At 33.9% G+C, this 15169-nt stretch overlaps 1 protein-coding gene across 2 annotated transcripts in view; it reads left to right on the forward strand.

Annotated features, from left to right (window-relative positions):
* Nucleotides 1–15169, forward strand: part of EDIL3 (EGF like and discoidin domains 3) — a 429857-nt gene that overhangs the window by 237852 nt on the left and 176836 nt on the right. For both annotated transcript variants that reach the window (XM_027100685.1, XM_027100686.1), the window contains one exon: nucleotides 3791–3904. In XM_027100685.1, coding sequence (XP_026956486.1) covers nucleotides 3791–3904 — 114 coding nt within the window. The remainder of the gene's footprint in view (nucleotides 1–3790; nucleotides 3905–15169) is intronic.

Genomic DNA, 15169 nt, shown 5'->3' on the forward strand with positions numbered 1-15169 from the left:
CACACACACACACACACACACACACACACACACACACACACACACACACACACACACACACACACACACACACACATCACGAGTTTGTATCTGGAAATCATGCTCAGCTCCTACCACTGTGCTTCAGTCAGCTAGAGGGTGGACAGCAAAGATTTATGTTTTCAGAGTAAGGAATCAGGACTCAGCTGGGTGTCTTAATTATAAAATCTAGCTTTGAATGATGTTATTTTTTAAAAACAATTCTCAGGAAGCAGTCATAGAACTAAAAACCTCAAAAAATGATAGCTATTATTATTATAAATGAACTATAAAAATGACCAAATATGGAAATTCCTATTTTGTATGGAACTGCAATGTCAAATTTTTCTTAGTTATAAAATAATTTATTATATCCCAGTATATTTGGAATAGATGAGGACTTTTTTCTGGAAATAATAATGTCATGATCTGTGACAGAGAAATATGTATGTGATTTATTACAAAGAAGTTTAACTTTCATTTCATTATATTCTGTGAGTATTTATATCTAGTCTTTAATTAAACATGATTTATTCCAATTGAGGTCTGTTTCCATTTAGATTGCTTGCAGTGTTAATCACAGTGCAAATAGCCTTCACCGCTGAAAGAACTCTTGCATTATACTGATATATAAAGGCTTCTGTGTAATTTGCATCTGTTATCTGAGCCTACATGTTACTAGATGTGTACATAGGCAGAAATGTTTTACTTATTTGCTACTATATTAAAGTATGTAACTCACTTAATATAATGTTTTTATTTTTATGAATTTAGATCAAGGTAGTTTTTTGGTTTAAAAAAATGCACAAACAGTAGAGGATCTTTTTTTTTTTTTTTAATCACAAACTAAGTATGGCTAGAAAGCATTTTCATTTCAGCAAATGCAATTCCAGTTCATTCCACCTCATGTTAACCTCTGGGTAAAGGTGTAACTATTTTTAGAAACAAATGTTCTTAATTTTAACTTCCATTGTTGATGATTGTAGACCTGGTCTGATGAACAAATAGATAGAAGTTCAAAGATCGATTAGTCTCAATTAAATTCACATTCTCATGTGTTAAGTACTACTTATCGTGTAAAAACTTAGAAGAAATGAGGAAGCAAAGAACAACGGTAACTGCATATCCTTAATAGTACATATAATAACTCTTGATTGTTCTCACATCATCAACTATGCAAACTTCCTTCTATTAATATTTCAAAGCAGCAAGAGCTGGGTTTGATTTTACTCATGATATAGGTCAATATTAAAATGAGAAATCTTCAGGTAAGGTAATTCTCTTACCTGAGAATTAAAACATATGTTGTACCTCTTAGCATCAAATCCTGGGTGGGTCTCTGTCCAGCCTTCTTTCATTTATTTAAGTCCATCCCACATATGGCTTTTCTAAATCTTTCTAGGGTACAAGGGTATAAAGGCTACCCTCCCAGCTGGCTCCAAGCCTTCACTGCCAAAAGAGAGTGGCCAGTTCCCTCAGCTGGCACTAAGAGTTCATGGTAATCTGGTCCTATCTACATCCTCAGACTTGGTTACCAGCACCCCCTTCCCACTCTGTCCTCCAGACAAACTGTGCTATTTGTGTACTTGAACACACCGTCATTCCATGAACGCTTCTCTTCAAAGTTGTGACTCATTCCGGATCCCTGCTTGGAAATACAATACCCTCTTCATCCTGTTTTTATTAATCCTAATTAAAACTTTCCTTCAAATCCAAGATCAAATTCTATTTCCCTTATGTGCTCTTTTTCAGACATTAATTAATACTCAGTTTCTTCCCTATAAGTATATAAAAGAGTAGCTTTTTATGTCTAACTTTACAAAATAAGACAATGCATTCTTTAAAACATGAAGATTTAACTTCTTGTCAGGCTCTGACATATCTCACCTAAAACAAATTGTAGTAGATATGATACAGGGAAAGACATATTAAGCATGTTCCAAAGTAGCCAGTCATTGCCATTTCCTGACATTCATCTGGTAAGGAAATAAATAGCACAGTGACTTTTGTGCTATTTTCAAAGTTTAATGAAAATATTTTGCATGTTAGTCCAATATAAATAAAAAGTGAATTTTTGTTAAGACAAAAAGAGCTAAATATCTCATCAGATGAGAAAATGAATGTGACATACTCTTCCTTCCCTCCTTTCCCTCCTTTCCCTCCTTCCTTCCTTCCTTCTTGCTTAAGAGTTTTAGTGTCAAATATTTGTGAGTCTATTATATAGTACACAGCTGTTTTTTAGAGATGATCAGATTCTGATTTTATCCTATTGTTTGATATTATAAAATGATCAAATTATTCAGATTCTGTCTGAACACAGTCATGAATTGTCTCTACTCTCAAACTGTAGCACTTGACCAGACACCAAAAGGGATGGTTTTTTCAGAGAAAGTGGTCACCTGCCTAAAGAAATTTAGACCAAACTTTGCCATAAACTTAGAATGAAAGGATGACCAAATCTGCTTCCAGGAGGAGATGCTGTTTATAAGAAAGAAGTTAAAGGAAAGGGCAAAATAGAGATTTTCTAGTATTTTGTCCTTGTTTGATATTGAGGGGGTAGTTTAATGATCATATTGTTTTAAGCACTATGAAAACCCAGGACTTCAGAATAACTTTTGATACGTTGTAGTGTATCCGAAGGCACATTACACATCTGAAATAATTTTTTTCAGATTGTTTGCACCACTATTTTGTTATAAATTTTATCAAGAAATATTTATTGGGCACTAGTGGTTTTCCAGATAGAGTGTGGCATTTGTGGAGGTACAAAGAACAGTGCAGGACGGGTGCTGCATTTGTAAACTTTACAGAGTGACTAGGTGAAAGGGTGAAAGGCACATAAACAGACAGTCCCTAAGTAACACCATTTAGATATGTAAGAAGGAGTTGTGGGAATAAGAGCAGAGCAGGATTTCAGTTGAGATAGATGATAGGAAGGGAAAGTGATGGGGAGAGTGCATGTCCTCCAGTTACTTTACTAGCTCCCACAGAACCTAGCTTGGTTCTGAGCTTAGACGAAATGATGTGTAAATATCAGTGATCGATATTTGACTGAATTAGTCTTTAATTCTTTTTTCATTCGAAATCCCATTTGTTGTCCCTGTTGTCCAAAATTAGTGTGGAAGTTAGTATAATTTGCTGAATGTTTTATATTTCGTATGATTTTGCATCAGGTATAATATTGATTCATAAAAGGTAAGTCCCTTTAGCCCTCCTAACCTCAGAAACCCTTGAATGAGATTAGGAAGTGATCATTTACATTTATTATACTTTGCATATAACAAGATTTACCTATTAACTCCAATTTACTTCTCGTCGCATTCATCAAAGGCAAACTATTTAGAAACTAAAACATCTCTGTCAGTTAGAATTTTAATGAATTAAGATGAAATGAGACAGTGTTAATTGGCAGTGGTTACTGCTGAGGAGGTTTCTAGATCTTGTGATACCAATTCATTTCTCTATCAGGGTTAATTTGTTTGATTTAATTCTAAGGATACGCTGAATATTTCCCCAAACTATTCATATTTATTTTCAGGATAGGAGAGTGGTTTAGTTCTGCTGGATTTGGATTCTCAATTCCATTTGAACTGGATTTAATTTGATTGCTAATAAATTGTTGATTGTAGGCACCATTTATATTATTGACTAGAGACATACACACACACAGCATTATTTAGACTTTTTTTTATTTGAAATGCCTAAAACCTTCTAATAACTGATCATCTTTTCACCAATAATTCTCTTCCTCTCTTCTCTCTATTTTCCGCAGATATTAATGAATGTGAAGCTGAGCCTTGCAAAAATGGTGGAATATGCACAGACCTTGTTGCTAACTATTCCTGTGAGTGCCCAGGAGAATTCATGGGAAGAAATTGTCAATACAGTAAGTATTCATATATATATAAACCTTGATTTGCATAACCTCCATTTATTATGGAATCTGGGCCAAAATCAATAATAATTTGCTTCCAGATTTCATAATGTATTGAAATGGCACATTTCATATTTGTTGTTGTTAATGTTATTAATGTGCATCTATTCTCCAGGATGGGTCTCACTTAGAACATGATAGGCATAGGAGTGGTTGCCTTGTGGTCTGAAAGGAGGTCAACAGTTCCTCAGAGACCCAAGTACATCTCTTCCATGAATCACATTTTGGCTTTTGAGTTGTGCATATGACCTAATTTTCTCCCAGAGTGGTTACTCTGTTTCAAACAGTAAATTCAGAGCATTCTAACCAGATAACCTTTGTCACAGATAAAAGGTAGAGATTAATAAGGGTTCATGTTGAATTGGCCAACACATCAGTAAGAGTTTTACATGCTGTTTATTTGTCTTCTTGAAAGCCTAAGACAGTAGGGTCTTGAGATGATGGATCAAATTATAGGATAATAATTTACCTGAAATGTTTACAAAGAAGCACAAAGCACCCCACCTTCTCCAAAACAAATAAAAAACCTAGGGAGAGGTAGTAACAGGATTCTAGTCAGTAAGAGGAGACTGGAATTGGGCACAAGTTCATGCTAACAAGAACAATAGTCATGTAGCTTAATAATTGTTGGACACTTATAGAAACTTCATAGTGCTACTACTTTGATGTATATAATGCTATTAGAGCATCATAACATTATGCAAATTCAAAAGGCAAATGCAGATAAGAATTCGGACATAGAAACTGAGGCACATAGGCTATGTGGTTTGCCGGTTAGTGACAGAACCAGGACTGGAAGGAATCTAGAATCAGGTCTTGTGATTCCCAGTTCAGTGTGTTTTCCTCTAAACCAAGAATGATACCTCTTTGGATAGAGCTGAACAAGATAAACTTGAAAGCACCCTCCACCTCCACTCTGTCTCTTACACACACACACACACATTCTCTCTCTCTCTCACTCTCTCTCTCTCTCTCTCTCTCTCTCTCTCTCTTTAGCCAGAGTAACAATTTTATTTCTCACTTTCCCTCTCTTTCTTCCTCCTTGACAATGGTAATTTATAAAATAAAACAAGGAAAATTATTGAAGAATTTATTTGGATTATGTATATAAACAAAATGATGATCTGGAGATTCTCATTACCCTAGTCCTGAAAAACTTCATTAAAATAATGAAATTGTGAATATCAAAGAAATACCTTGGATGGGGAAAATATTTCTAAGCTTAAAAATAATTGAAGAAGGACATGGAGCATGAGTTAATAAAGGAAGCTTCAGGCATGGATGAATGGAAGGAAAGGACAGTATGAGTAAGCAGGTTGATCATACAACTGGATGACCAGTAGCCACCCAGTCAACAAACCTAGCAACCTTCCTATAAAGCATTTAACTGACTGCCCACTAAGTTGACTTAAATTCAGTTTCAACTGGTCCTTGGCCCACCCAGGCCCAGCTCTTGCATCTTTTTTCTTTTGGTTCATGGGACCTGAATATGGCTGCCTAATCAGCCTTTGCCCCCTGTACTGACCAAGGAGCAACTAGACAGCCAGTTGGTTTCTTACCTATTGAAAATGGAAAGAGACCTTGGTGTGAGCTAGAAATTGAAACCAATGACTAAAGCCTATTCATCCCTCCATCAGAGATTTTACTGAGGTCACAACATCCGAAAATACCCTTGAAAAGAAAGAAACATGATAGGTTAGGAAGGATGTATTGAAATAGACTTTCAACTTCATGGCCATAAGTTCGCATCTAGTGTCTTTGCTATTGCGTTTAATGAAATTCTTTGTTTTTCTCTGACTTGGTTTTATATTTGTAAAATATTTATATGTAAATCCAGACTGCTCTCTGAACATGCATGTGATAGTGAGGTGCCTCCCTTAACCTATCGTATGCTCTAACATTCTACTGTTCCCTCTGTTCATCTCTGTGCCCTGACAGATATTGGAACAGGTCACCTAAGGTACAATCTAAAATATGTTCCTCTTGGGGTATTTGTTTCTATTGCATTGATTTATAAGAGTATGTAATAAATTCAGGATTCTGATTCTTCCCATTGTCTAGGTTTCTGAGGCTATGGTTTTGCTTTTTATTCTGTGGCTTTTTAGAACGTTTAGAAAATCCACAGTAAGAAAGTGCATCTTGCCACAGTGATGATTTAGTGATATGCATTGAGAACATAGAACATTCACTCACTACATGGCATATAGAAGCACCTGCAGGTTACAGGTCATGCTAGCTCCCAGCTAATTGAGTTTAGGATCTTAGGAGTTGACATTACATAGATTATAACCAATTTGCGTACTTCTACTCTGAAGTAAGATTGATGAACTTTCTTCGGGCTTTGTATTGGGAGAGAAGCCATTTGTTTCAGCAGATATTTCATGTGAGAGAGGGAAAGAAGAATGATGGAGACTAACTGCTGGGGAGTTAGAGGACACCCATACCGAAGTGTCGTTTTCCTTGTGTTCACATTCAAGCTGTCAGCCTAATTTGGGGCTGCTGCACTTATATTTGCCTCACTTGTACCACTTCTTTCTTATTTGTACTGATGGGTTAATTAAGTTTTAGTATATTTTGCAATGGGGTTATGCAAATGGATTTGAAATAAGAGGTAGACAGGGATCTGTTTCTCATTTTAGGCCATTTCTCCATGCAGACATCTTGATAGTTTATCTGAGATCACTTATTTATTTCTCACTCATTTCAAATAATCAACAGACATATGAATGCTATGATCTGACCAACTACTACTACTAATAAGCCTTGAAAATATAAAAGTGGTAATTTTGGAGGTTGCTTTTTAGGTTGCTTTTTACAGGGTGTAGACAGACTGATCTTGATATCTGTCTACTTATCACCAAAAGATTTGTTTTTCTCAGATCTTAACCTTTTCTCTGCATTTTTCTCATATTTACCGTACCTTCAATTTTAATCAATTTATTATTACTACCTTTATCAGTGTAATTAAATGAAATATTTTTAATATTAATGATATTCTACATTTTAAAAACCTAAGTATATTTATTCATTTTCAGTTAAACCATTAAAGGTAAGATGTTTATGCTGAGATGCTACTTTAATATTATTTTTTTAATTATGTGACTTCTTTATTTATAATGTATATCTTTAATTAATATAGCTATTAAGTACTTTTACTTTGTAAGGAATAAATTTATATTTAACCCTATCTATTATAACACAATGCCTATGTGGTAATAATTATTACATGTATCAATCACCTATTAAACATTTTCAGTAACAATATAATTATTTCAGATGTTAACAACAAATGTTTTAATACTTGGCAAAGGATCTGCCTGTAATTTTCACACTAATTATTTCCTAATTAATATTTACAGATGAGTTAAGGCAATAATACATCTGATTTATATAATTTCAGTTTAGATTTCCATATACAGTTCATACAACTTATCATTGACTCTTGAGAAATCTCAGTTATTTTTTAGTTTTATTCTTCATTTTTTATTACAGGGGGTTTAAGTTTGATTATTTTTAATTTTAATTGAAGTTACTTTTTTTTTTTTTTTTGCGGTACACGGGCCTCTCACTGTTGTGGCCTCTCCCGTCGGAGCACAGGCTCCGGACGCGCAGGCTCAGCGGCCATGGCTCACAGGCCCAGCCGCTCCGCGGCATGTGGGATCCTCCCGGACCGGGGCACGAACCCGTGTCCCCTGCATCGGCAGGCAGACTCTCAACCACTGCGCCACCAGGGAAGGCCCTGAAGTTACTTTTGATTGATATGTGAAAATCGTTTAGATGTTTCCGTAATATCTATTACAGTATTACAGATACTCTTCTAATTTAAGTTCTAATTTATATTCCTTTGTCACTTTTAAATGATATAAGTTCAAGTGTTCAGATAGCCATTTTCATAAACAGCTTGAAAGGACAATGATGATGAACTGGAATGAGAAACCTATATATCAACCATTTAGTAAAATATCTAGGTCAATACATTTTGTAAAAAAGCAAATAATTGCATAAATAAATAAGTAGACAAAAGGATTTTGAGTTATCTAAAAAGTTAAATCTAGTTTAGTCCCCTTTTTCTTTTGTTATAATTTTGTGAAATTTAAAATTTTTAAACAACTGCCTATCTTTAGTAACTGACTGTGTGTATCGAGAACAAAATATGTAGAAGTCAGCTTTAATGCCTTGCATACCATGTTTTACAAGTACCTAAATTTAGGAAATCCAGTGACATTAACATAATTTTTAATAAACAAATATTGTTAATTCAACCAAAACCATTATAGGAGATAGGAGTTGCTTTAGTTTTTGAAAAATATGACATCATAACATACTTCTGAACCACAAACACCTAAGTTCATTTCTTTATGTTTTCATGTTTACAATTATTGTAAACTGTCACTGTTATTTGATCAAGTACTTTAGTGAATGATGAACAGGAACTAACAGTGGAAAAATAATTTCAGTATTTTCTTATCTAATATAGATGGTCAGAGATTATAGTTTTATCCTATCTAACGCTAAATTTCTACTCTGCTATATCCAGCTATGACATAGGTCCAAAAGCAAAATATAAGAGATTCTGATTAAAATAAAGAGTTTTAAAAATAAAAGGTGTTTATGAGGAAGTAAAGATTAGAATTAAGACATAAATTTAATGAGAAAATTGTGTTAAGTCCAGTATTAAAACATAGTGAATGTATATAATTATGTGTTCAGTAAATAAACTAGCCACAAATATTTATTGAGTTTTTCTTAACTATGTACAGAATTTTCAGAACATGTATTAATGAATTAATTCATTCACCAAATTGGATCCAACACTAGCCACCCCTTAGAGCTGGGGCAACAGTGGCGGTTAAATTCAGTTCCTATTCTCATGGAGTATAGAAATTAGTGGGAGAGAAAAACAGGAATTACATAATGTCTAATTACAAAACATGGTAAGTACCATGAATGAAAAGAAGAGAGAGCCATGACAGGGGTGCCTGTTCTGTTTTGGGGAGTTTAAGGAAGTAACATTTGAACTGAGGCCAGAAGCACATGTAGTAGGTACCAAACAGGCGGCAGGCTATGAAAATTTTACAAGAAGGACAATATGCTCAAGGATAAACAGACCCTTTGTCCTTAAGAATCTTAATATTAAGTGGATGAGCTCTGATTGCTGTATGATAATCATATGATGAGGTGTTTAGAATGATCACTTACCTTTTAGGCTTTGACAATATGGGGTCAAGACTAGTTGATGGCAAGCATATTTATATATTAATAATCCATCTCATAAACTATCTTTTTATGCATCTACAAGGGATTTTTAAAACACCAAAATAGACTTTAACTTTTGCAAGTGTAACAAGAAATCAAAAAAACAAAGAAGAATAATCATTAATGCTAATTCTAGTTTTATTCCAGATAAAAAATAGCTGCTCTGTTTTAGAATTTTGAAATGGTGATTTGCAACAATTTTTGTCTTTGAATGCATTGCCTAATATCAATGTAAGATTACTTTCCTTGAATACATAGGATAAGAATTAATCCAGAACTCCAATAGGACAAGAGAAGGACAGCTTACTTCAGGCTGTCACCTTTTGTGAACATAAAAAAAAGAAAGAAAGAAATCGACTATGGGTTGATGAAAGTTTTATATTCAGGATTAATTGTATAATGTTAATCCAATATACACAATATTTCAAAATCTACTCATAAATATATAGAGATATAAGTGGAAATTACCATAACTATAAATACTTGAGTATAGATAATTATTTTAACTTAATTTCTCACATTCTTTTTAAAGACATGACAATAAGTACAAAAAACCCAGAATACTGTGCAAGAATATCAATAGCCCTCAAGGAAAGAAGTGATTCCAACATTACTGCAGTATGAAGTCTTTGCAACAATAAACACAAAAAATTGACTCAATGACAAACCGAATTGGACTTTCTGTGTCTGACACGGAAGTTCCAGCTTCAATCAGTTGCCTCTGGGTATATTTTTCCAAATGTTGCCCAACAGTTTTGTTCAGACATATCACACTTTGAAAGTTCACCTGCTGTACATTAAAGTGATAATCTAAAAGGAAAGACAGAAAAAATATCTGCAGAATGCTCAAATAGAGCCCCTAGGACATACTAAATACATCTAATAAATGGAATCAGATTCTTATTAACTGTATTTTGTATTTGATTACAAATAATTACTGAAACATTCAGTAAGACCTTCTTGTTTTTCAAATTATGTAACATTCCCATTATGCACTAACCTGCATATGTCCAGGGATTAAAATTTAGTTTTGCATTTATTCTCCAGGCTAAAACTCATTTTAATATATCCTATCTCAGAAACCAAGTAAGATAAAGTATGCAGAGATTAGGAGAGGAGTTTGGGAGCAGTATAACTTGATTTCAGCTTCATAACATTTAGAACGGCAGTGTATGATTGAGAAATGTATTTTTCTCAGACTGTAAATATCAATCTTTTCAACCATCACCCCATCCTCACCCTTGACAAAAAAATAAAGGTAGAACTCAAATAAAATATTACACTATAGAATACCAAAAATCTCTCTATAAGGAAACTGCTAGAAAAGAAGTCATCCTAGGACTTGAAAGTTGAAACATGGTTAAAATGTAATTTGTGGGCTAGTCATTATTCTTTACATGTGTTGCCATGGCATTTTGGGGTACTTAGGTGAAATTTGGGGTCTGAATATCAAAGTGAGGCTGAAATCATGGTTTCATAATGAGGAAATTACAAGCACAAATCACTGTGGTTTCTGCTTTTATCAGAGTCACTGAACAGCAGAGATAAATAATGCTTTTTTCAAATAGGAGAAAGAAAAGAACATAGATGGTTTCTGATCTTTTACCAAATGTGCACAGTTTTCCAGGATTTCCTGAAATCCCAAGGGTTTCAAATAGTAGCAGTAAAATTTTACTGGCACCCAAGGAGCTGAGTTGAGCGGGACACCAATCCCAGCATGCCCCTGGCTGCAGTTGTCAGCTACATAAGCAGACTTGGAAGTGATAGCTTCCAGCAGCATGTAACACAAAGAGCCTCGTACACGTTTTGAGTTTCATCTTCAAAGCATTCTTCTTCACGTGAAGGAGAAGGGCCCAACAGATTTCTTTCCTGCATAGGCATATTGAATTATAGGTGCCACTGGCACATCCTGGTAAGCTAGGACAGCTAGTTAATTAAAATGTGGGTGATAACTCAGGGAAGCATAGGGTAACAAAGACTCAGATTCAAGAATCAGATGAGAATGGTGAAGTGGTAAGATTGAATGTTAGTGCCAACGGAGATATTCAAAAGAATAAAGAATATAAGATTACTAAAGATAGAATTTAAGATAAAGAAGTTCTATCTGCAAAGGGACAAAAAATAAAAGAGTGATTAGAGAAACTGAGAATCAAGACTTAGAGAGGGCAAAGAAAATAGTGTTTCCAAAACAGGGAACTGGTCAAAGAAATGGATACCTAAGAAAAGACTTTTTAATTTGGATTCTGAAATCATTATTAGTCCTTAAATAATTGTGGTGGGTGGTAAAGAGAATGCCAGATTGCAGCTCTCCCAGATCAAGCAGGTGCTGAGGAAGAAATAATAGCCATAGACCACTCCTCCCAGTTTGTAGTGCACTGGACTTTAAGCATATCTTAAAACTCAGAGAGCCATTAAGGTGACCAAGGACCTAAAAATATATTTCATAATAGTTACCTTAACAGCTTTATCTGGTCAATAATACACATTCTTTTTAGAGCTCTAAAGGGAATGGACACAAAGTATCCAACTTAAAAATAAATTGAACTTGAGGAATATTGTTCTATAAAAAGAAGTAGAGTCAGAGCAAAGTCAGTAAATTCAATACTAAAATTCAAAGGAAAACAGGAGCAGGGACAGAAAATAAACTATTCTGACAAGGAAAATGGACAGAACTACAGTTATAATAAGGGAGCCTATAAATACTTAGCACTGTTATCTAACTACAAAACACTGAAGAATTGAAACCGCACCTCTTAGCTCCAAGAAATCTGAGGATATTTGTGGTGGTATGTTCAAAATAAAATTCACCTTATATTTTTTTGGTACACTCAGGCAGACACACAACTTTTTGAATATCCATAAAATGACTATTTCATTTATAAAAGTTGCCTCATATCCACTCAGCAGTCACTTAATAATGTCTTTTCCTTTCTCATTAGAATTATTCCTGGATTCTACCACTGTTAATAGTTTTCAGTATAACAAAACATGAGCACTTTCCTACAGAGATTAATATAAAGGATGTTCTCAGTCCCACCCCCTTAAGTACTTAATGCAGAGTTTTTGACTGAGGGTACAGGATCTTCGGGGATGGATAGAATTCAGGGTGTCTGTGTTTTTTGATGAGAAAACAAAAATCATATGTTTATTTTTACTAATGGCTCCCTGAAACTTAGAATTTCTATCCATTACAAATGTAGGCAACAATGAATCATTGCATTAGCAATACCAATGACTTTGTCACTAATAGAAATCACAGATATTTTCATACCACATTATACTTGTTGTACATAGCTGAAAATACCATTTACCATTTTCACTGTAAGAAATTATAGTAGTCCTGCCACCACCTCTGTTTTTTAATGTGTTAATAGATGAGCACACGTATTATTGTATCACACATTTTAAAATATTTTGGTAATTACTTTGTACTGTTTATTTCATTTTATGAACTAAAAACATTATGCTGAGAAGGGCCTCTAGGCTTTACAAAACTGATAGAAATATCTGTAGTGCAGAAAAGGTTCAGAATCCTGAGTTATTGGCTTATTGGTTTCAAAAGATATTTTTTCCTCCTGGATAATATGGATGAAGCTTTTGGAAATAAAAGCTATTAATGATCCATTTTCATTGAATGTCCATTTCTAGGCTTGCTTCTGAGTTTTGTTCTCTAGCTCCATGTATAAAAAATATAAGCAAAATAGCAGAAGATGATACTGTTAAGCCACATTTTTGTCACTGTGTTTACAGGTGTTTTAATAGCAGGGTTGAGTTTTTACTGAACCCATTGCTGCTTCTCACCAACAATGCAGGTTTAGAAAGTTTGTAACCCTATAGAGAATTGGTGTATTCTGAGTTAGATATGGATACTAACCCATATTTAAAAGACGAGAGAAAAGAGATAAACTAAAGAATATCCCTTCCGTCCAAGGGCTACAGTCTGAAGTTGAGCACATTCTGCTTTTTACCAGGACCTTTTTAATTTTCTCAAAACCAGTTATAATCTGTGTAAAATTTTATAATCAGTTTAGTTATTTGGGTTGCCAGCGACATATACACAGTTGCTTTAAAAGAATGCAACTTGTATATGAATTAACCAAAAATTGCTAGTGGTCCAGAATCACAGCATCAAGTACAAAGTAAATGTGGATTGCTCATTACATGAGAAAATTTTAAAAAATAGCCAATCTATTAAGTTATATTTTTAGTTCATGTTCACATCAGTTTTAAAGCATCAGGGTATTGTCACTAAATGCATAATTAAGTCTATTTTCGAATTTAGTTCTTATCTCATAGTTTACAGGTACCTAGAGTTATTTTAAGCAGTGTACGCTTCCAAGACTCATGTGATTCTATCATTTACTTGGACGTCTTTCTTTATGGAGGATAAGTTTGCACAGATCTGTGAGGGCTGGACTGGAATAAAAAGGTGGAAATGACTGGACATCTAACAACCTAGACCTTTTGCAACAGGACTATGAAAATAGCATGATGCTAGATGCTGAGACAACTATCAAAATATATAACACAAGGTCATTGACATTAAGACATTTGAAATATTGCTCTGATGTACTTTTTCTGGCTTTTTTTTATTTGATTATAGGAAAAATTTACCCACTCAATTTATTTCATTAAGAGCGCTATTTTCAAGACTACATGTGAACCAAAACTGTAAAGAAGGCTTATGTACTACTTGGGCCTCTCTCTTGCTTTCTCGTTATGTCTTTATTCCTGTTTCCAGGTCACATAGATTCTCATAGAATTTTTGCTTTTCCCTGTTTTTAATTTTCTTTCCTTCTTTGCATGAATAATGAATTCCAATTTATTGAATATTCCTCAGTTACAACAGTATTTTTACCTGGGGTAGCTTCTTTTAATGAATAATAAATAGTGCTATGGATTGCACATGAAAAGGTTACTTATAACACAAAAAAGCAATAAGCTTACAATTGTATCTGAGAAGGAAAAACAATTCATTTAGTGTCTCCTAACTCTTCTTCCTAGCATAGCAAAATACCAGCTTTTTATACACATTTAACCTTTTGAGCAGTCAGGTGGATTTTATCATAGGAGCCTAAGTGAGTTCATTCATTATGCAGAACACTACGAAAGTCCCCACAGAAGTATTAACTGTGTCCTGGTGTTTTGTCTAGTCATAAAAAGTAAAACAATTTTTTTATATTCTGGGGATAATGGCACTGTTGCCTGAAAATATTACACAGTAATATATAAAATTCTGTGCAATGAAATGGATAAGCCAATATAAAAGAAAAAAAACTTTTCATTTTCCCAGTCTGATAATAAGCCCTCAGATTTTGGTTTCTAATATGACCTGGAAGAGAGAATTTTGTAGTTCTGGTTTAACTGTGTCAATTACAGAATTGGCTGATTGGCTTATACCAGTAATATGGGAAAAAGGAATTGTCCAAAAAAATTAAAACATGCACCCCTAAAAGAAAAAATAAACATTCATCATATACATTTCCTCATTTCCACAATTCTAAAATGTATGCCTTTATACTAACATCTCTGAATTTGGGATGATGCATCTTAAAATCATTGATATGTTAATGGTACTTAAGAAAATGGTACACAATAATGGGATCTTTGTCTCACTAAGGTCTATTAAATTAATAATAAAACAGAAATTTAAGTAACATGACCATTCCAAAAAATGTACTACTAGCAAGCATTTATATCTAAGCTAAGCTCTGCAAGTAATGATTTTTAAATCAATAAAATAAAAATATGGATTAATACTAAAGAAAATGATACATAACTTCATGCTGTCCATTTGTATTTCCCATTGTATGAATACTTTACCATTACTTATGTCAGGCCACATCTGTAGAAGCCAGTGTATTTGCCCACAGATTACCCTTCCCAAATACGGAGATGTGTTCAGAATAATTGAAAACCAATAAGATCATTACACAACATTTCTCTCTCACACGCACGCAC

Source organism: Aethalodelphis obliquidens, unplaced genomic scaffold (genome assembly GCF_003676395.1).
Source record: "Aethalodelphis obliquidens isolate GAN/ISIS:26980383/991018 unplaced genomic scaffold, ASM367639v1 scaffold4, whole genome shotgun sequence".
Lineage (NCBI taxonomy): Eukaryota > Metazoa > Chordata > Mammalia > Artiodactyla > Delphinidae > Aethalodelphis > Aethalodelphis obliquidens.